This window comes from Penaeus chinensis, chromosome 9 (assembly GCF_019202785.1).
Source record: "Penaeus chinensis breed Huanghai No. 1 chromosome 9, ASM1920278v2, whole genome shotgun sequence".
Taxonomy (NCBI): Eukaryota; Metazoa; Arthropoda; class Malacostraca; order Decapoda; family Penaeidae; genus Penaeus; species Penaeus chinensis.
Genome location: NC_061827.1, coordinates 33,357,953 through 33,382,787, shown reverse-complemented (window position 1 = coordinate 33,382,787; position 24,835 = coordinate 33,357,953). Strand labels below are relative to the sequence as shown.

The following is a 24,835-nucleotide window of genomic DNA, read 5'->3' as shown; positions in this document are numbered from 1 at the left end:
ATCAGCCGTATTGTCCGAGAACTTGAAAGTGTATTTAATGCGACTTTGAAGATGGCAATATATGTAAGAGAGTTAGCACAGATTGGTACAGGTCCATGTCCTGTTGAAGAGATGGAAATCATTCTATCTGAGCTAGAAGCCAAAAATGAAGAATTAGCTGCATATGCTGATGATGTATCACAACTTCCAGCAGCTTCATCAGAAGAATCAGTTTCCCTAGTTACTGATATAACGGATGTTTACTTTGTCTGTGTGAGCGTTCAAATTGAGTACGTTGAAATATTTACGGAAGTGTCTGAAATATTCAGCCGTAAAGAGACAAGTAGTGCAGCAACTTCAGAGGAATCGACTACCTCATCTGGAATAACAAGTATGTCACAATTCCGTGTTGGCTGTGAAGCCTTGTGGATCTGATACATATACTGACATATTGTATATATTCATGTCATAACCTGTATAAGAGTGGAGTATTTGCTTGAATAATGTGACTATTTAGGTATTGATATGGAAGGTAATTTGCATTGAAAGATATGTGAAAAATGATTTGTTTTAGTGTTTCATTTACAGACGTAGTTATGTACTATTATAGATTTCAGGCTTATTCTCTGGAAGAGTGGCTTACGCTAAGAAATAGTAGTGATATGAGTGAAAGAACATGACTTATTTGTTTTCACTGTTGCAGTTGCAGATGCAGAGTGCCGTGATAATATACTACGACTTGAGGCCTCTATCAACCAGTCACTGAGTGATGGAGGTGTTGTTTTGCTGAGCATTGCCTCCCTCCTTAACCAGTCTAGACCTGATGTACCTGTTTCGATAAGAGATAATATCAGCCGTATTGTCCGAGAACTTGAAAGTGTATTTAATGCGACTTTGAAGATGGCAATATATGTAAGAGAGTTAGCACAGATTGGTACAGGTCCATGTCCTGTTGAAGAGATGGAAATCATTCTATCTGAGCTAGAAGCCAAAAATGAAGAATTAGCTGCATATGCTGATGATGTATCACAACTTCCAGCAGCTTCATCAGAAGAATCAGTTTCCCTAGTTACTGATATAACGGATGTTTACTTTGTCTGTGTGAGCGTTCAAATTGAGTACGTTGAAATATTTACGGAAGTGTCTGAAATATTCAGCCGTAAAGAGACAAGTAGTGCAGCAACTTCAGAGGAATCGACTACCTCATCTGGAATAACAAGTATGTCACAATTCCGTGTTGGCTGTGAAGCCTTGTGGATCTGATACATATACTGACATATTGTATATATTCATGTCATAACCTGTATAAGAGTGGAGTATTTGCTTGAATAATGTGACTATTTAGGTATTGATATGGAAGGTAATTTGCATTGAAAGATATGTGAAAAATGATTTGTTTTAGTGTTTCATTTACAGACGTAGTTATGTACTATTTTAGATTTCAGGCTTATTCTCTGGAAGAGTGGCTTACGCTAAGAAATAGTAGTGATATGAGTGAAAGAACATGACTTATTTGTTTTCACTGTTGCAGTTGCAGATGCAGAATGCCGTGATAATATACTACGACTTGAAGCCTCTATCAACCAGTCACTGAGTGATGGAGGTGTTGTTTTGCTGAGAATTGCCTCCCTCCTTAACCAGTCTAGACCTGATCTACCTGTTTCGATAAGAGATAATATCAGCCGTATTGTCCGAGAACTTGAAAGTGTATTTAATGCGACTTTGAAGATGGCAATATATGTAAGAGAGTTAGCACATATTGGTACAGGTCCATGTCCTGTTGAAGAGATGGAAATCATTCTATCTGAGCTAGAAGCCAAAAATGAAGAATTAGCTGCATATACTGATGATGTATCACAACTTCCAGCAGCTTCATCAGAAGAATCAGTTTCCCTAGTTACTGAAATTACGGTTGTTTACTTTGTCTGCGTGAGCGTTCAAACTGAGTACGTTGTAATCTTTTCGGAAGTCTCTGAAGTATTCAGGAGTGAAGAGACAAGTACTACAGGAACTTCAGAAGAATCGACTACATCATCTGCAATAACAAGTATGTCACAGTTCTGTGTTGTAAGTTAAATCTTTTAGATCTGATACTTATACTAACACATAGTATATGCAATTGTGTCATTACCTGTATGAGTGTGATGTATTTGCTTGAATAATGTGGATGTTTAAATGTTGATATGGAAGGTAATTTGCAGTGAAAGGTAAACAGTGATGTCTTTGTGTTATATCTCAAGTTTCTTGATAGTTTCACTCAATTTCTTTTTAAATTTCTTAACCTTAATTCTCGTTGGCTGGTAGGAAATAAATAATTATTTAATTAGATAAGCTCCATATCTTTAATGTATTTGAGAGGGTGGGTTTGTATACTTTGATCAAATGGATGTTTGTTTTGATAATCTTTAAAATTTTATTGAGGCATGTATAAGTAATATATATTACTTGCTTCTACAATGAAAGTCTAATTAATTTGTTATGATTATCATTGTTTGGAGTATCAAATAGTTAGTTTATTAGTAATAGCTTCTGTTATGGCCTTATCCTGTCAGGATGATACACGGCAGTTTTCACATAGTGTTCTCTGTAAATGTAAGGTTTTGGTTAGCATACCTCAGTATGCCTGTGTAGGTCCATATGATATACATATGTGAGTCATACAAATCTCACCGCCATCTATACCTGAACATTTAAATAGGTTGTTCACCAGTTCTTTGAGCTGTCTTCACACCAGCATGCCATGTTACACATGGCATTTGTCAGGTGTCACTGTGATTACAGATTTGGTTCACAGGTGGCATCATCGTAGAATGAGGATGTAATTGTTGTTCTAAGCCCTATGCAATTTGGTGATAATCATTTAACTGCCATTTGGAGGCATAAGTTGGAGAACTTTGGGGCAGACGGTGTGGCAGATTTGTATGAGGGATAAATTTGGGGTGACCCCTCAGCTCTGCACATCAATGTACAGTTGCCTGCACTCATAGCTGGTATAATAGTTTTTTGTTGGATAGCAGATAGCAAACTCTTGTTACTGCATACGACTTGAATGTACTGGAGCATGAGATCATAAACAAAATATTTTGATAATTCGACCATGAAGAGTATTGTTATTGTACTTAGCTGATGTTGCAAACAGAAGGGGCGTGACACGTCGTGTTTGCCACTTGTGACCGCTGTGAGACGCCGAAATCCGACATGCCACCTTGGACTGTGTGCCAAATTTTAATGGGGCTTTTACATCTATAGCTATCATTATCCAAGTTCATAAAATATGTTAAAATTAAATAACATACGATATAAAAAGGAAAACTTTGGGATGTATGACACACTGAGAAGACTTGAAGTGTCTAGAAAAAATTCGGCCAAAACACTTGACAACAGTGTTTCGCTCGCTCAGTGAGCGAGGCCTTGGACTAGTAATCACATACACTCTTGCTGGAGGAAACAGTGCAGTCTCTCTCTCTCTCTCTCACTCTCATACGAGGCTGTACTTTGGTAGTGAAAGTCTCAATATTAGGTATTGGAAAGACAGGGATAGTAGTTAACGACTTGTTGACTCTTTATTGTTATAAGAGTATAATGCACAAATACATTAACACACGATACGTGAAGTGGGATGGTACTCGAGTGCGGTGTGGACGGCTAGTCCTCAGGGGGGCCAGACGCTTGCATTTTTGTGTGACTTCTGGAGGCGTTCTGCAGGTCATTCTTGGGCACCCTTTATCTTCATCTTGGCTTCTGCCGGGAACGCTGGTTTAGAACCCATGTAGTCAGACGCACAAGCCACAAGTAACCTCGTTAATGGCTTGTACATAATTATGCTCACATGCCCCCCCCCCTACTCCTCCCCCCTCGCTCTCTTTCTTTCTCTTTCTCTTCCTCTCTCTAAATGGTCAGATTGTCTCCAAAGGTTATGCCCTCTAACGGGTGCAGGTTACCAATCACGGCGGCAAACCCACTTCCTCGCCGCCGAGCTGACCTATCCGCGCCAAGTTCGCTCGTTATCCTCCGCCTTGACGGGTCTGCTCTGCAGGACGACACAAGACATCTTCAGCCTCTGCCCAGGCAACCATATTCAACAAGCCAGACTGTACGATTCCCTACACCACCATCATGGGCGACTCCAACAAGAAACCCTCTGACAGATTGCTGTTAACAGTGGGACAATTAACACTGACTTTCTTTCTTGTTCTTCTATGTCATCTGTCTCTCTCTATATATATGGCGGACATATAAGCAGGATTATGTGAAATCCATTAGCTAAAGATGACGCCTGCAAACCTAAGCCAAGCTCCACGCGTGTTCCAAAACCAGCGCCCTGGCGGGAACCAAGATGACAGCTGTGGCTGACCGGGAATGACCGTCAGAACGTGCCCTGTACATGGACGTCATACGTGAACGCCCCCTCAGGGCTAGCCGTCCATGTCACACTCAAGCACTATCCCAGTTCACCGTATCATGTGTTGTACTTTTCAATAATAAAGAGCCAAGCCTTAAACTGTTATCGCTTTTGTAAGTATCGCCTCTTGGGACTGGTGACAGCAATGTTTTTTATTTTTACTTTTTTTATGCGCCCTTTCGGCTTGCTAAACGAACAAACATCTCCAACCACCACTTGCTCAACGTCAACGATGCGCCAACCAACATGTCTTCCAAACCCTGTGAGTACATGCCATGGGCCATATCTTTTCTCTCCCTGGCGTGTACTGCATGTTCTCGCTAAAGTCCTTGCGATTTTGTGTGATGTACACACGTAATCGCTTGTGGAAGTGATGAGCACTTCGCAGAGTAGAGTGGGTAAATTATAAATTTTCCCGTCTCGTATCTTCAGTTCAATTCATTTCGGTAATTTTGGCATATGAACCCCTGTTGATGAAGTCTTATGTAGTCTGACACCTTAAGCTAGACATGGCTATCTCGATATATCAGATATATCATCATTTTGTAGCAAATCTGAAATTAAGATTGAATAGAATCGTGAATGGTGAGGTGCATATCTGAACCGTGAAGTTTTGTATTACCATTTACTAATGCATACATTCCACCGAATATCATTAAATGTTGAATTCAGTGTGGTTGTTGAAATAATTTTGTATTAACGTCATTGCTAATTATGGCATTATTGTTTATCTTCGTGTTTGTGATTTATTCTTTGTGAACTCACTCCCACTTACATTCTTACTCTCTCACTTATCCATACAGAACAAGACACTGAAACCTTTCATTAATAGGGTTTGCTGTTGTAGATGTAGACGTAAAGTTCGATGATGTAATTTTACCAGTGGTGACGAGTGGATAATACATGATGCACAATTCTTAGTTTACATACGTTTCTGAGAAATTTATATAAAAAGACGCCTAGTAAACACTTTTACATCCCCCCCCCCTCTCTCTGTATTTTTCTCTTACAATTTTGGCCCTTGCATGTATGATCTGATTCACCGACTAGACATAGCAGTTGGACCGATGATATCCGGCACGGCACTGAAGGAGGAACCTGCTGCAGGTACTGGAATTAGACTGGATAAGGACTATGTGGAAATCTGTATGAGGAGGACCTGGGCAAAACCTTCGAAGATGTGTGGACGTCGAGGTTGGATGCATGCCACAAAAGACCAGAAAGAAGAGGCCGACAAGGAGGAGCAACTACGAGGAGGACCCAAGGACAACGTAGACAGGTACAAAGATGGCTCACCCGTTAAGGCAAATCCAAAGGCGCCTTTAGGGCGAGGCCCGAGCGATATGGCGGGCATATAATCATGATTATATGAAATCCATTAGCTCAAGATGGCACCTGCAAACCTAAGCCAAGCCAGGCTCCACATGGGTTCCAAAGCTAGTGCCTCGGCGGGAAACGAGATGACAATTATGGCTACCCTAGAATGAGCTTTAGAACGCCTGTTGCAAGGTCATCAAGATCTCACGTGGCTGAGGCACACCATGTCGCGCTCAAGCACCGTCCCCGCTCACTGCACTGTGCATGTTTATATATTTATGGGTTGACTGAATGATTGATATTTGCGAAGATCTAGCTTCGCCCGAGTCTTTCATATATGGCCCAGCCTTTGTCAGCTTTTTATCGCTGTCTCATTTTGTTCTCTGACACTCTGTACTTACCTTGACAACGGGATTGCCAGCAGGCGCTCCTGCTGGAATACCGCATAATATCGCATAATTCCAATGTTGTGGGTGGTCTCTGTCTCAGGAATTGTGTGTGCTCACAATTCTGTAAGCAGTGTACCAGGGTTGCGTTCGGCTCGCCACAATGCATGCAACACCTTTTTTCATGGTCTATTGTCTCTATGATTTGCCATGCACTGTGGTCTGATTCTGTGAAGAATGACCTCTGTTGATTACTTCAGCGAGTGCCAGTGGTCCATAGCCTGTGGAGTCTAGTGCCATCTGGCCGAGGGGGAGGATCTCGTTTTCTCACTGTGAAGCTGCAAAGCCGGTGCCTGCAGTGTGGGTCAGGGTATCGACTGATCCATCTGTGAAGTATGTTCTATTACCCGGAGGAGTGAAGTATGTTCTACTACCCGGAGGAGTGACGGCTGTGCAATGACCCTCTCGTGCTGCCATTAGAACATTTCGTGAGTCCAGTTCTTACGCGTGTTCCTAAGATTGTTAGCTGGAGGTGAGAGGAGGGTCATGACAGGACCGTTTAGATATCAGAATATCCGGAAAATGTTTTCTGAAATTTTGATATAGAATTATATAGCAAAAAAGTTTGTATTTGTTTATTTACGTATGTTTATATATGTGTGCGTGTGTTTGTTTCTGTGTGTATATATATATATGTAAATATGTATGGATACCCATATGCATCTATCCATGTATATGTATATTTGTGTGTATATATATGAGGGTGCGTGTGTGTTCATGTATGTATGCATGTAAGTATGCATGTATGTATGCATGTATATATGTATGTATGTATGTATGTATGTATGTATGTATTTATGTATGTATGTATGTAGGTAGGTATGTGTGTATGGGTATGTATATACATATACATACACACACATAAACACACAAATACACGCACATACACATATATATACACATACACATACATGTACGTATACACACGCACACACATATATGTATATATACATAAATACATACATGTATGTACACACACACACACGCTCACACACAAGTACACTCACACGCACACGCACACACATCTCACTGGAGATAAGAAGTGAGTATCACCATTTCGTAAGGCTTTATAATATTTAGACTGTAAGTAAATCTTCCTGTTCATGGAATATTTACATTTACATTTTTTGCTGAATAATAATATACAGTAAGAATTATGATTATATATGATACCAGGTTATCAGCTCAAAGCTGGCTCTTAAAATGATTATGATTCAAAGACTATTCGTTCTCTTTAATCTAAGAGTGACTCCCTTTCAGCTCCCGTGATCTCGTGTTATGAACGTTTCTTGAGAGTGGAAGCCGCCGTCAACAGTTCTTTGACTGAAGCTATAAGTATTATGTCAGGCATCATTAGCAATCCCGAAAATGCCAGCATTTCTGATTTAGTCATACAGAACGCGACCCGATCTGTAGAAGACTTCGAATCCACATTCCGGATATTCTTCCATTTCCTCTCTATGACAAGCACGAACTCCTCAGGCGGGTGCCCCCTGGAGGAGCTAGAGCAGAAGGCACAGGATCTCGAAGCCAAGACGGAAGGGTTGAAAGTCGACGCGGCAATTCTGCTGCACTTCTCTCCAGATTCGGTGCTGTATCCAAACCTCGTCCTCACCATAGAGAACATTTATCTCGGATTGGAGGAAGACTTACCGAAACTATGGGAAGGAATGGAGGAGTTGGAACAAACTATCACTGTGGTTCAGATGAGTGTACAATAGCCTAGATTTTAACCGATATGGCCATTAGTGCAAGGATTCAAACGAATTCCCCTTGAACATAGTGTTAAACCATACCAAACAATTGATCGCTGTTGTTTTCTCTGCCTTTACTTTATTTGACAGTCTACTTAGTTGCTGTTCTTTTTAATACATCTACAGTAAATGCTTTAAACATGTATCAGGACATTAGATTGTTTTTATAATTTATCCATTATAAAGAGAATGGAAACAAAAGTAAAGGATGTTGTATTCTGGGCTTGTATCCCCCTATTTTTGATTCAAGAATTTCATGATAGTAACTTTGAAACATCAATAAAATTCTATTCACCCAGTGTTGTTTGAGTAACCCTTTTATGTAATGTAATATATTATACATCTTCAAGAGTCTGAAATACTTACATTCTTTGTATTATTATTATTATTATTATTATTATTATTATTATTATTTATTTATTTATTTATTACTATTATTTTTTTTATTATTATTATTTTTTTGTTTTGGGGGGGGACTACACTTGTTACACACACATTCACATAAACATATGAGAGTGCGAAACCGGGGTATCGGGTACTATGATAGATCACTAGATATGTACCGGAATAAATAGCGACTATAACCAAACACAGATTGTCAGAATCAAAAGGATGCAGCACAATCAAATTCAGCGAAAGCTGTTTAAAGGAACACGGCGTAATGTGGATTTGTGTGTGATTGTGTGTACATATACTCGCACATTTACAGCATAAGAAAATGTTTATCTATTTTAATACAAACACACACACATATAAATTATATATATATATATATATATATTGTGTATGTGTGTATGTGTGTATGTGTATATATCTGTATGTGTGTGTATGCGTATATATCTGTATGTGTGTGTGCGCATATATTTACTTATACGTATTTTAATATGTTTATATGCACACATACACACACACACACACACACACACACACACACACACACACACATTAAACAAAAAGCACTGAATATATATATATATATATATATGTATATATATATATATATAGCATAGATTGCCCAGGGCTGGGATACTCAAACCTACCCGTCCGTTACAAGGCCGAGGACGTTGTAACCGCTATACTACATCGTACCTTCCGATCACCTTACTACATTGTAATCCACCCATGCTAAAATAAATAAATACGATGTAGTAAGCACATTGTAAGGCCCGTGTTTACATTGTAAGTTAATTCCATTGACTACCTAGAGAGGGCAGACCGGCAGTCGATTGACCGATCAGCAGTCTGCCTACTAGACGTAACAACCAATGGAAACCCATGGCTGTCTTATTCCCACGCCTCCAACTGTCATCAACACCATGGTAGGCCCAGCGACTGTCTCCCCGAGTGATATTTTTGAAAGACTCATCCAAGTGTTGTAAAATAAATGAACTATGATGAATTTCAAAGAATAACTCTACCTTTCATAGTACAAGTTTTATACACGAAGAACAAATGATAATACGCAGCAATCGCCTTCAGGCAAAAAATAAAAATATAATATATATTATTATTTCCTATATTTTTAACAATGTGTTTATGAGGTCTCACATATGACGTTTTACATACATTTATTTCGGAAGTATACGGCAAAAAATCATAATTTCATGCGAAAGTAAATTGATATAAACGGAATAAAAATTCTTGAAAGGATTGTCTAGTTGGATATTTGACATCAAAGAAGGTCATAGTAAAACAAATCTAAGAAATCTGTGATAGCGCAATAAATGCTTAACCTCTTCATAGAGTGAAACTGATGATTCCCTATAATAAGGTCTTTCACGCTGCAAAGCTCGGTCATGAAGAAGAGCAACCACCAAAACATTGTTGTTTGTCGTCTGTCAACTCAATTTACACTTAATTTATATTTGATTCAAGATAATGGTAAAGCATGAAAAACAAAGAATATGCTAGACAACTGAAATTCCCCGGTATTGAATATGGAAAAGGCATGTTTCTGTCAAATATAGTTTTTTGTCGTCTAAGTAATCGGGAAATAAACCGTGCTATATCCGGTTTCAAACCCGTACAAAAGCCCCGGAGCAGTTGTAACTTACAAGGTACATTACAATGTGTGACGTCATAACATGGCGGCTAATTTTGTTTCTAGTATGGCCTTCGGAGGCCTTACGACATTGTAACGGCTCCGTGGCGAGATACAACATTGTAAACTGTTTTGAGTATCCGGCCCCTGTTAGGCATCCTTACAGAATTCCATACTTTCTCCTTTCTCAAGTCGTTCTCCTTCATCAGTCGTATACATATACTTCACTTCATCTTGTTACCTCTTTGCTTATTCCTACCTTGACCCATTTACTCATCCTATCCACGTTTACCCCTCCTTACCCTTTCCAATACCATCCTACTGCTGAACGGCTGCTGACATGAAGCACCTACTCATTAACTATCTTTACTCTTTCCGTTACTGTCTTCGTATAGTGCTACATAACCTTTGATGTCTAGCACATTTATTATGTATTTTAATCGTTAATCTGCAGATTTTAAATTTAGTTAATGTCCTACAATGAAGATAAGTTTTATTTTCTGTTTATTGAAGGAATCAGTGTTTGGATCCGACGAAAAGAAAATCTTTAAGTCACTTCGTTGATTCCATTAGCTGGTTTCCGATATTTTTGTTATGAATATATGCAAATATCTCCGCAAATTTCCAGAGATTTTTAAAATTTCAACAGTTGCCATACTTGGGTGTTTAAAAATAAAAGCATATATAAGTTCAAAGAAATATGCAGCTATATTTATATGTTTACTACGTAATTCCAAAAAATTATATTTGAAAATATTCCACTTCAAAGCCAATGATTTCCAATGCATTTCAGACAGCGGAAAATAATTATTTCTTAATCATATAAAGAAAATGTATAGATAAAATCACTGACTTTGTTATAAAGGATAAGTATACTAACTTTATCTATACCTTCAAATATACTGTGAATAGACTCAAAATGACAAACGGGAGAATAAAATATGTAGCCTTTGTTATTCACCCCCACTGAAACCACCCAACTTATGGCTGGTTGAATTGAAACAAGTAAACATGCATTTCCTTGACCAGAGGTTCGATTGCGGATGTGTCTCATTGTAGAAACGTCATGGTATATGGAATGATGATAGAGAAAACTTTTATTATAATTTAGCTGAAGATAAAGTGCATTTTGTGATGAACGAAATTAATTATATATACCGTTTTGTACACACATAAGTATTTCCAAGGAATATACTAACAGGTATCTCCACTTCCATTTAGCCTATAGAACCTAAAAATGAAATTGACTTTTTCCCGAGGGTTTTCTGATGGCTGTTAATGGTAAGGAACTTTTCGTTATAATAAAGAAAGGGGGATAATTTTGGTTTTACATCTGATTTTTATAACAATATCGAATAAATTATACAAATAATTATGTATGTACCTATATCTGATATCTCACAGTGCACTCTCATTGGCTAAACGTGATGTCACTAGCTCCACCCCGTTTTTTCAGGGCCGAGATACTTAAAACTATCTGTCCGTTACAAGGCCGAGGACGTTGTAACCGCTATACTACATCGTACCTTCCGATCTCCTTACTACATTGTAATCCACCCATGCTAAAAAAATAAATACGATGTAGTAAGCACATTGTAAGGCCCGTGTTTACATTGTAAGTTAATTCCATTGACTACCAAAAGAGGACAGACCGGAGTCGATTGACCAATCAGCATTCAGCCTACTAGACATAACAACCAATGGAAAGCCATGGCTGTCTTATTCCCACGCCTCCAACTGTCATCAACACCATGGTAGGCCCAGCGACTGTCTCCCCGAGTGATATTTTTGAAAGACTCATCCAAGTGTTGTAAAATAAATGAACTAAGATGAATTCCAAAGAATAACTCTGCCTTTCATAGTACAAGTTTTATACACAAGAGAAAATGATAATACGCAGCATTCATATTCAAACAAAAAATAAAAATATAATATACATTATCATTTCCTATATTTTTAACAATGTGTTTATGAGGTCTCACATATGACTTTTTACATACATTTTTTTCGGAAGTATAAGGCAAATAATCATAATTTCATCGAAAGTAAATTGATGTAAACATACATACGGAAGAGTCACTGATTATCGGAATAACAATTTTTGAAAGGATTGTCTAGTTGGATATTTGGCATCAGAGGTTATATTAAAACAAATCTAAGAAATCTGTGCTTATCCTCATCATAGAGTGAAACTGATGATTCCCTGTAATAATGTCTTTCACGCTGCAATGCTCGGTCATGAAGATGAGCAGCCACCAAAACATTTACAATCAATTTATATTCGATTCAAGATAACAGTAATACATGGAAAACCAAGAATATGCTAAACAATTAAAATTCCCCGGTATTGAATATGGAAAAGGTATGTTACTGTCAAATAAAGGTTTCTGTCGACTAAGTAATCGGGAAATAAACCGTACTATATCCGGTTTCAAACCCGTACTGTAGCTCCCTCTGGGAACCGCTCAAATATTTTATCCAGATGGGCACTATCTGTTATTTCCAAGGTGTGTTTTCTCCAAAAGTTATCTTTAGAATGCACACCATAAAAGAAGAAGAATCATACAGGGTATTTATGATCTAATTTCCGCCTTAAAGGTAACTGAGAGAAGGGTTAATATCAAAACACTTAATGAGCTTACAAATTTTAGTTGACATTATGAATCATAAATCATTACTCTTTTACAATAAAATAAACATACATTTACCAAAATGTCCAGGTACTCCAACCTGTCACTCTTTACACTAGTTGTTCTTCTCAGCTATCTTCTTTCCTTTTCTTGATCCATTTCCTGGGCTCCCAAAGATGTTATTTTCTTTCATTCTTGTGCACAGCACCACGAACGAATAAATCCAATCTTCCGCAACACCAAATAAAAACAAAACAAAAACATAAAAAACTAAATAACTAAAAACATAAACCCATTCCTAGTAAAGAAACAATATTCTAGTTTAGGAATGATAAAACAATATAAAGTTATAAATCTAAACAAATCATTTCTTGAAAGAACTAAATATTTCTTGCAAACAAACAAATTATGTATAGCATTTATGTTATTATATATGATCTTAGTAATTGTATGCACATTATAGTAATTTTTGACTAAACATCATTTTAATAGTATACAATTATAAATGTTAAGAACACTTACGCTTTGAATGGGTTTTTAATTCTTAATAATAATGAGAGAGACACATCGGGATGTTCAAGTGCCATGTGCCTCTAGCTGTGAAGAAGACATACTATTTATCTCTAATTTCTAGTTTGATCTCAAATATTTACTTTCTTTTGTTCTATAAATAAAATATTTAGTATTTTATGATTTTATCAATTATATAATTACAGTTGAATATTCTTTCTTACCTCAGATATTTCACGATAATCTAAAAGACATGCAGGCTATTGTATGGCACTCTTCTCTGATCTCTTTCTCTCTCTCTATGATTATAGCAATAGTATCAGGCTTTAGTACTGTATATATTTCAAAATTTAAAGTCTACTCAGATCACATATAGTACAAACATATAGTTCTTCTTAACATGCATAATTTTCAGAACTTAAATTAATTTTCCAATAACAAAAATAGTACATATTGTTTTCTTCATCAAATTATCAATTATACACCCTTTATGTAACAGTACTATTGACATAAAACATTGTACCCTTTAAATAAAGAGAATGTATGGTGGGGTAACAAAAAAAACTTGTAATTTGTAGGGTAAACTATTATATTTTACAATTTCCTAATATTAGTAGAACAATAATATGGAAATATATAGACTTTATGTAAAACTAATAAAATAAAGTGTCATCTTTCTATAAAAATAATTAAGTACTTTTATCTTACATAGCTAAAGACAAACTCTGAGGTATATATAAGTAATTCATATGCATAAAGACCAAGTGAGGTATATACAGGGTGGTTTCTAGACGATTTTTTTTGGTCATTCTAACTTCACTTCCCTTGTGCTCATTACAGTACGAGAGCCCCGGAGCAGTTGTAACTTACAAGGTACTTTACAATGTGTGACATCAGAACATGGCTGCTAATTTTGTTTCGAGTATGGCCTTTGGAGGCCTTACGACATTGTAACGGCTCCGTGGTGAGGTACAACATTGTAAACTGTTTTGAGTATCCGGCCCCTGAATATGTGTTCAGTTTATTGTCGACCTTATGATGTGATAATCTATGATGAGCTCTTTGCTTTTCAGGATAGTCTGCCACAAAATGAATTATTTTTAGGTGATTCTAATGCTCATCATAAATTATGGGGTTCCCTGAGCAAGTAGTTAAGTTGATAAATGATTCTGATCTGGTCCTTCTGAACGATGGTAGTCCGACGCTGGTGGACGATAACACCGGTAATTTGGGCTTTATTGACCTATCACTGGTCTCTTCATCAGTAGCAGCCAAGTGCCTGTGGCACACCATTGACGACTCGTTGGGAAGCGACCATCTTCCTATTTTTATTGAATATTCATGCGACACAGTTAGAACGCCTTCAGCACCTAAATTTAACGTAAAAGGAGCAGACTGGGTCGCCCTCACAAGGAGCATCAAGCTTGTTGGAGAAACCATTGATGATAAAGTAAACAATATTCAGATTTTTATTTTAGATGCAGCATTGCTATCCATTCCTAAAACTTCGACAGATAGTGTTAACCATAGAGATCCATGGTGGACACCAGACTGCCGCAGGGTAATGTGCCAACGCAATAGGGCTTACAAGCTTTTCAAAAATAACATTAATAACAACTTTTGCGATTATAAACAAGCAAGAGCTAGATCTCCTAGAATAATAAGACAAGCAAGAAGAGACCCCTGGCAGAGCTTTGTTTCTACAATAAATAGCAATACACAAATACTAGAGGTTTGGTCTACCAATAAAATAAATAAGAAAAAACATCTCAAAATTAAAAACATCATTCACGAGGGTACTCAATTCGATTCACCTAGAGACATTGCTAATGCACTTGTCAGGCAGTTCGCTTATACAAGCAGCTCAGACAATTACCATCCCGCACTCCTGGCCACCGAGGAAGCGGCTGAGCTGCAACCTATTCACTTTGCCACAGGAAATGACAATAAAGATCTAACAATGGATGAGCTGGGCCGAGCCCTAGAAGTCTTTAGAGGAACATCTCAAGGTCCCGATGAGATTCGATATGAGATGATAAAGCATCTTAATCATGATGCCATGACTAAGTTGCTAGAAGTGTACAATACAATTTGGAAAAGCCACACTTTTCCAAACTCATGGCACTTCACCCACATTATTCCCATATTGAAAGGAGAGGGTAATCCCATTTCTGCCATCTCCTGCCGCCCAACTGCGTTGACAATTTCTAATGCAAGGTCATGAAACGAATTGTTAATATTAGGCTTTTGCATTTCTTAAATTCCAGTAATTTACTAGTTGACGAGCAGTGCGGCTTCCGAAAGGGACGCCAAACTCTCGATCAACTAATAAAAATGGACAGTCATATTCAAGAGGCAAATGCCAAAAAAGATTTTCTGATTTCAGTATTTTTAGATATAGAGAGAGCCTACAACATGACATGGCGATATGGCCTACCCAGAAAACTATCTTTTGGATTACGTGGAAACTTGCCTTGTTTTATTCAAAATTTCATTTCTGACAGAATTTTTGCTGTCTAATTGTTTTCTGACAATGTCACTTTTTTCGGCAAATCGCATCCAACTGGCATTGGATATGATTCATAACTGGGGCCTCCAGTGGGGTTTTAAATTTTCCACAAGAAAGAGTACTGGGGTATGTTTTTCACATTGTAGGAAGCCGAACATCAGGCTAACTAGACAATCACCCAATACCTATTCAAAATTCTGCTAGATTTCTTGGTCTACTCTTAGATAGTAGACTTAATTGGAAAGACTATATTGGTCAATTAAAGAAGAAATGTCAAAGAGCACTAAATTTATTAAAGTTCATTGCTGGTAATAAATGGGGAACTGATAGAAAGTCTTTGCTAATATATAAAGCGTGTTTGCGTGTATGTCTTGGAACCAAGAAATGTCCTTGTATCGAGCATCTTTAGGTGGAGTCAGGAGTACCTCCCTCCGACTCAGACGCGGCCAGTTAGCACTGACCTATGCCGCAAAGATGGCTTGAGACCCGAGCCATCCTAATGGCAATGGAGGCATTAGGCCCTTTGCCACGAGACTCCACAACCTCATCGATAAAGTCGGTATAGATCTCTCTACCATCGATTCCCTAGTTCAGTCAAACATAGTGCCATGGGAAACACCCAACTTTTCCATCATGGAAGCCTGGCTTTTTCCATATATATACCGACGGCTCTAAGGTAGATGAGTGTGTGAGTGCGGGTGTATGGATGACTAAGTGTGAATTGAAGTTCAGACTGCCGAATCATACATCGATCTTTCTTGCTGAACTTTTTGCTATTGATAAAGCTATAGATTTTGCACTATCGACGACCCACGATAGAATAGTTATTTTTTTCAGATTCACTAAGTTCACTTAACGCTATTAAATCCTTAGAAACCACCAAAAATGAACTACTGGGTAATATCATTCGTAAGCTACATGGTGCCAACAAATCAGTCAAGCTAATATGGGTACCAAGCTACTCTAGTATCCATGGCAATGAACGGGCTGACATATTGGCGATCTGGACATCTCAGGTGTTTTGTGTTTCAACAAAGCAAAAATACATCTGTGGCAAAGGGAGTGGACCAACCTACAAATACACAATACGATTAAAACAACAATAGAACTGTGGAACACAGCCCATAGGAAAGTCAGAAGGGAGGAGGTGGGTTTGGCCCGTCTCAGGATCAATGTCACCAGAATCACTCACCTCACTCCCTATCTAGAGAGAATTTTCCCTCCACAGTGCCCTCAATGCACTACCATCCTTACCCTAAATCATGTATTAACAGTATATACATGCTTATTTGCATGTGTGTATATATATAGTATATATATACATATAGACATCCTTATATATAGAGGAGAGATAGATAGATAGATAGATATATATAGATATATATGTATACATGCTCACGTATGTGAGTGTTTATGTATATATATATCTATATAAAGATATATATATACACACATGCTTACGTATGTGTGTGTGTATATATATATATATATATATATGTTTATGTATGTTTATGTGTATATTATATGTATACATATCTATATGAATATACATATATATGCCTACATATCTGTGTATGAATATAAACACACACACACACACACACACACACACACACACACACACATATATATATATATATATATATATATATATATATTTATATATATAGGTAGATAGATAGATGGATATAGATATATATATAAATATAGATATGTATGTATATGTATATGTGTTTATATTCAATTTGTGCATGATCTTTTCTTCTCCCCAGTCCCTCTTTTTCATTTCTTCATCCCCTTCTTCTATCCACTTAGCCTAATAGTTAACTCATTTTTACCTTTTTCGCCACAATACTCTATCACAATGCTGTATGACCTTTGATGTCTAGCACAGTTATTTGATTTAACCATTAACCTCTGTGGGGATTTACAAACATCGCCTAACTTTTTCACTGTATTTTGAATACGCCGCTAATAGCCCTAGATGCTAACAAGGCAGAATTTATTAAACAGATAATAAATATTAATTCTCATTGTGCGTTTTACTTCGTAATTTGTAAATATTTTTCCCTTAGAAAAGCGATACCATATACCCGGTACTTCAGCAAAAGTTATCATAATTTCATTGATCGTCATTTGAACGTATCCACGTCTTTTGAGTAATATACAAATTTGAGTAATATAAAAGCATGTTTTTGATCTATCTATTTGTTGCTATTTCTCTAAATTGTCCGAGAGCGTTCGTGGATACCGCCCCTGCTCCTTTGCCATCACCCTTTCAACTTCTGAAAGTCAGGCGCTTGTTTTAATTGCTACGGATTCCGAAACAGTTGCTGTTCTGTGGGATTCTTTTCGTACAGAGATTCGCAGAACGAGATTCATCTATTTATGGCCATTTTTAGTGTTTTATTTTATTCCTTGAGACATGGAATTTGTCGGATTAGTTATATATCGGTAAGTTTTTTTTATCTTGTCCCGTCATTCTTTGAATTTTCTTATTACATTCTTTGTATGTCACTCGTTGCTCTTCAGTGGTTAGTTTTTTCGCATTTTATTTTTATTTATTTTTTTTTTGGGGGGGGGGGTCGCAATATTGAGAATTATCCTTGTTTGTCTGTTCCCATCGTTCATTTTGAGTTCTTCACACTTCATTGTTTTTTTTTATTTATTCACTAAACTTGCCTCAAGTTTAATACAATTGAATAAATGGCAGAGGTATTCCCCCTCGTTAGATGCAACTTCGAACAAAGAAAACAAAAAAATCTTGGGGTCTCGATTGGTTTTAAATTTCCCCCCTGACCACCTTTCTGACTGACTGACAGTACAAGAGATACATGTATGTGTGTGTGTGTGTGTGTGTGTGTGTGTGTGTGTGTGTGTGTGTCATATGAACCCAAATCCTTCCAAACCCGTGGGCTTCGCCTCCAGACCCCCAACCGATCGCTGTATTTCCCTGGACCAACACCTGATCGCCGTGGATTATTCTCCGCGCAGCATTTTCTTCATTTCTGATGTTTAATGAATCAGTGAGTGTCGTTGGTCATTGGATTTTCCCTATCTAGTAGATTAAATTAAGTACCAACAGTTGGATTTTTTTAAACGTTCGGGAGAGGCGTTCAGAGTTTCTGCAACGTGTTGTGATAATTTACGTTTAAACCTTTTTAGCAGAATAACAAGCCTGAAAATGTTACTAAAGGCAAACCTCGTGTTATTCCTCGTGCTTATTTTTCACCAGAGTAGCCTACCCGTGCTTATATTTTACAACGGAAATGCGTTAAATGTATTTCTAGATCTTTCTGTATCCAGAGCTCAAAGAAGCAAACCATGAACACGGAGATGTTTTGTTTGTTTGTTTGTTTTTGATAGCTACTGGGAATATTTGGAAACTTTTCCCCTCAAACACACGGTGGCTCCATTCCTTTCTTCGATGTTGTATATTGTCAATAACGTGTGTGTATATAATATTTGAACATGTAATGTGGCTTTAATAGCAATGAACATTCTGATGTTTGAGAGAAATCTCATTGAGTGAATTGCGTTAATTAAACATGCTCAAATAAAGCCGATTAGAAAAAAATGTATGTTGCAGTAATGAGACGATGCGTGCAAATGGTATTACCAGGGTAAGAGTTCTCTCCATAGCGAGAATGAAAGCATGCAATTTTACAAAAACCACCATTGTATTCAGTGCCTCTCTTGAGCTCCTGTGCATGCCCAGTGCAGGGGCTGTGTGTGTAAATATAAAAAATTATATATATACACACATATATATATATTGTGTGTATATGTGTTGCGTATATATAAATATATACATATAGATATATTTATATATCTATATATATGCATATATTCTTATATATATATGCATATATTCATATATATATATATATGCATATATATACATATATATACACATATATATATGCATAGATATATACATATATATGCATATATATATACATATATATATGTATATGCATGTGTAAATGTATATATGCATATATTTATGCATATATGCATATATACATATATATATATATATAAATACATATATGCATATAAAAAAAACATATATGTACATACAAGTATATGCATATCTATATGTATATATAGTGTATACATATATATCATATAATATATATGTATATATATAGTGTATACATATATATACATATGAATATATCTATCTATCTATATATGTATACATAAACATATATATACATACATATGTGTGTACGTGTGTGTGATAATCAAATACATATACACAAATAAACGCACCAAAATATACAAAAGTAACAGCTGCCTTGCTGCCAGTAGCTTCGTCATTACCACTGAGCAGGTGCTCCAACTTGACCTAGGATGACCCGTGGGCTAACAGAGGTAAGAAGGCGTATTACGTCTCCTTTGATAGAGGATGTCTCTATACAGTTACCCAATATATGTTTGTTTGTATGTGTGTGTGTGTGTGTGTGTGTGTGTGTGTGTGTGTGTGTGTGTGTGAACTTCCAGGGAAATATCTGTTATATGATAATAATAAACAAATCAAATACAAATAAAGGTCAACATACAGCTGACAGGTGATTGATCGAACTGTCAATCAACGAGACACGAATCTGGGACTGACACCTCGATTTTAAGGGCTAATATAGTCCCATACTAAAGAGGGAGGACATTAGTAAACACATATAAGAAACAAATATTTATTCAACAATAATGGAATAAATGGACCATATAAAAAACAATATTTATACAAATGGCTTTCAAAGTTTCTAAATCAGTCATTACTCTTTCTTCAGTTAAACCGCCATTAGTTTGTTTCAATTTGTTTTGGTTTTATCAGAACAATTTTATTACTAAAAAATAATAATAATAATTTAAATGTTAACCAGGCGAAAACTAGTTACTCTTCTCCATGGAAATCCATCACATTGTCTACTACTAAATCAGTCACACTTTCTAAACATTTTTACACCTAATCATATTTATCCCGCGATTCTGTTATTCATTTACTCTTCTCTTTCCTATCAAATTACCAACATTGTAACAGTTGCAACAGCGGACTTCATTCCTTAAATACTGGTACACAGAAAAGAGACCAGAACACTTTCCTTCGTTCAATCCAGTCACCGTCAGATTTGGTACACCCTCACACTTCCTAGCCCTGCATTTCTAATACCCTAATTGTCTCCCAGGTCTATTTTACAAGGGCATTCTCCTTTGGCGCTAATAACAGTTAGTGTCCATTGGATATGCTTGGATATGGTGTCTCTACCGGCCTTAGACCTCTACATCATGAGCTGGCATCATTTTTGGATTACACACATTAAAAGTCTACACATTATGAAACCTTCTATGGTACTGTCAGACTTTATGTATATTCTCTGGCTGTGTAAATTCATCCACCTTCTATCCTTGACCAGTCTCTGAAGTTTCACAAATAGGTGACTAATTCACTTAGAGAGGTTGGTACTCAGACCTGGCAAATGTAGGAAAAGAAAGGCTTCAAAATTTAGCTACAATTGTTGACTCTAAAATAGATGATATAACATAGCTCCATCACTGAATTATAAAAAATATCTTATTAAACTATACTAGAATCCTAGATTTGTATGTTTTAAATCCTTTCTCTAATATTAACATAACAATCTGCAAAATTGCATAAAATATGAAACAATTATGCATAATGTATTAAATATGAAACACCAAGATACACAGATGCATGTTCAATCATAATACAAATGTTCACTTCTCAGTAATAACCAAATAATGAGAGGCAGACAGGGAATAACCAAGTTGTACAAGAAACCCAGAATCCATACCCTATCGACTATAAGGCTGAACTTCATGAAGCAGCAACTGAGGTTCTGTCTTCATACTTGCCACTGCCACAACACCACTGTCCCTGGGGCCTTCGCGCTAGGCCTATGCAATCACTCCCTGCGTTCTGTCCCGGCCCTGGTAGAGGGCGCGACCGACCGGCCTTCTCTTCCGCAGCTTCTTTTGTCTTCTTCGTGCCTCTTCCGTCCATGCCCTTTTGGTCCATCTTTCGCCTTCAACACCTGTTCTCTTGCTCTTTTATCTTAAATATAATCTGTTTGCTCCTAGGTAGAAGTATCTTTGCCCTTTTGACTTGACAATTACAGATGAACTTTTGTTGTTAGCAATGCCACTACCAGGTAATTCTGGTAATTCAAACAAGAGACAACTAACTTACTAACTTTCAACAAAATATCAGCTAAATTATGAATACGTTATGAGGTAGGTTGGTTACGAGGGCCTTCCACGGAAATCCCTGTGCTATATGATCATAATAATCACCAATCAAATATAGATATGAGGTGAGATGACCTTGTAAGTGATTGAACTGTTAACCATTGGCATATGAGTCTAGCAGAGACAATTTTATTAATGGGTTGATTTATGTCCATTCTGCAGAACATTATAATAAAAAAGAATGGTAATGAACAACTATATATTAAGAACACCCACATCTTCTCTCCCAGACTCGCGCCGCACTACTTTGCAGAAGGCGGCCTCCTCTGGCTGGCACTGAAGGAAATGCAACTGTCTGAGAGCACAATAATGAGAGTCCCTTCCCAGTCTCTTTTGTGTGTGTGTGTGTGTGTGTGTGTGTGTGTGTGTGTGTGTGTGTGTGTGTGTGTCGAGATCAATACTGATTCGACATATAAAAGGTGCACTGGTTATGTGTGAAGATCTTAGGACCATGCCGAGTTGCCGGGTCCCACCGAAATGTTTATTTACGTATTTTTATTTGGAAGGCATATCGATATAGCAAAATTTAGGTTAGAATTCATAGAGTAAATTATGATAGTTATTTATCAATGGTTAGTTTGAACAAAAGATCACAATTCAATGGTCGGGAAGGGAGTATGCAGGGATATTCATAACCATACTCCAGATGGGTGCTTGCTCTCATCGTACACACAGGTATGTTCATTGCTGGGTATTATGTGTGTGTGTGTGTGTTTGTGTGTGTGTTTGTTTGTGTGTGTGTGTGTGTGTGTGTGTGTGTGTGTGTGTGTGTGTGTGTGTGTGTGTGTACACACACACATATACACGTATGTGTGTATAGATATATATATACATATTCATATATACATATGAATATATGTATACATACGTGTGTGTATGTGTGTATGCGTCTACGTACGCAAACACACACACACACACACACACACACATGTATATATATATATATATATATACATATATATACATATATATACATAGTATATCACTAAACCGTGCATATATCAAATTATCAAATATCTACACATGTTAATCCTGCATTGTACTTCTGTCTAAATATTAGATTATACGTATATTATGAATATTCCCTGCTGGCTCGTGATGCATACCAGTGTTCGCCCTTTCTAATATTCATTTTTTGGAAATCGGTGGCAATGTTTACATCCAATTTCACGAATGTAAAACTGATCTATTCCGAGTATTTCATAAAATGACCTGACCTGTTAAAAAAAATATTATATATACATATGATATTCATCTCTATATATCCACCAATATCTAGAAATATATACACAGAAACACACACGTACATATTTAACCCAGTTTTAGGGTCCACTATCACCTGTGTCATCAAGGACGGCGGGCGAGTTTCATCGGCACCAGTGACAGGAGGGGATCCTTTAAGATATATTAGGGTCTGCTAACGCTGCTCACACCATCGTCGACATGTTTCAACAAGGCATCCTCCGTATTAAACTCCACCGGCATTTGACATCCACAATTTCTGAAAATTGTTTTTAACAGATCAATTTGGAGACATCAAATCAACAGTTGGCAAATTTACGTGATGTCTCCATATTAAGTTAATGGATTTACATTCAGATGTTCCTATTTATTGATTTTATTGATTAGTGTCCATTATCATCATTATATTGAAACTGGATAAGTTTCACGCAAATAATGGGTTTACCATAGTACCAATGAATAGCATTACTAACTGCAAAAATGATCACACTCACTTTTTGATGTAGATGGCCATGTGAAGCTCTCGTTGTAACTACCGGCGACATGCCCTTTGCAAATTTACCGTTATAAAAAAATAGCCGAATAGTGCTCGTGCAGCTACCATGAAAAAATAATCCTCGTATTTGATCACTGGTTATAAGTTCCGGATGTGCATATTACATAAATTGCAGTAATGTGATAAGGTCGCTTCGAGAAAATCGTACGAACAGCGAATCAGTCTGAAAGTTTCCCTCAACAAAATCATTCTGGAATGAATGACTTTCGAGCTGACGACACATAATATGACGGTTTTCATACGTATTGTTATGGGTAGAATGGAAAGCAGATGCCTTCTGATGTGTCAAAAATTATATGAAAAAAGCCTGATTATCATTTTCAACATAATAGCAGTCTCGGCCCCAGACAGGGCTGTCAAACCTGAAGCATCTGTAAAAGCCCTATAAGTTAAGAACAGCATCTCCATACGTGGAACAGATGCTAACCAATAGATTCTCCAGCATTTTTCATGGGATGCAAAGAATGATGCTACTTGCTGTGGTGACGAAGAGACGTTTTCCTGTAAGAACAGTACGTAAAGTCTGGCTGGACGGACCACACTCTTCAACTATAATAATGGTATGTGCATTTTGTCATGTGACAAAACTAGATTCCCACAAATTTGTCCAAGACTGGTAGTGATGGGGTAAATCTATTCATGGTTGATCCTGGCATTAATAATATAAATTCAATTAGCAGCAAAAGCGCATTATACACTTTCAGTTCCCGCCAGTGAATTAGGACTATAATAACAATGCAATTTTGTGTTTACCATCATAGTTATGGCCATCCTCATTATTATTACAGTGAAATTATGAGAATGTTTGCACACATAATGGATCTTTAATCCATTATTCTAAATAGGTATGTAAAAACCATCCCAGTCCTGTAGTCAGTGTATATGCACATGACCTAACTACTCCATGTTTCATATGTTCTTTGAAATGCATGGCTCGTTCGGTAACCACTGGTGGAATCTGATAGTGCTAATAAGTCTTATGAGCAAAAGCAACACAGCAATTTCCCATCCTTCGCCATCAGCAACTACATTGAGGCCTCAAATAAGCAGTAATGTTGGCAGTCTGTATCTATAGCTGAAACAAAGAAAATAAATTGCCGCTGCTACCACTGTTATTTATTACTGCAAAGTAGATCCCGTGGGCATGGAGTTTAGAAAACTTTAAATCACAATTCT

General features: G+C 37.0%; 1 protein-coding gene across 1 annotated transcript; it reads left to right on the top strand.

Moving 5' to 3' along the window:
• The first annotated feature begins 1,746 nt into the window (after positions 1-1,746).
• Positions 1,747-8,196, top strand: LOC125029185. Its single transcript, XM_047619043.1, has 2 exons — positions 1,747-2,026; positions 7,405-8,196. The coding sequence occupies exons 1-2, from the start codon at positions 1,768-1,770 to the stop codon at positions 7,863-7,865; spliced, it is 720 nt and encodes a 239-aa protein (XP_047474999.1). The 5' UTR covers positions 1,747-1,767; the 3' UTR covers positions 7,866-8,196.
• Positions 8,197-24,835: the final 16,639 nt, after the last annotated feature.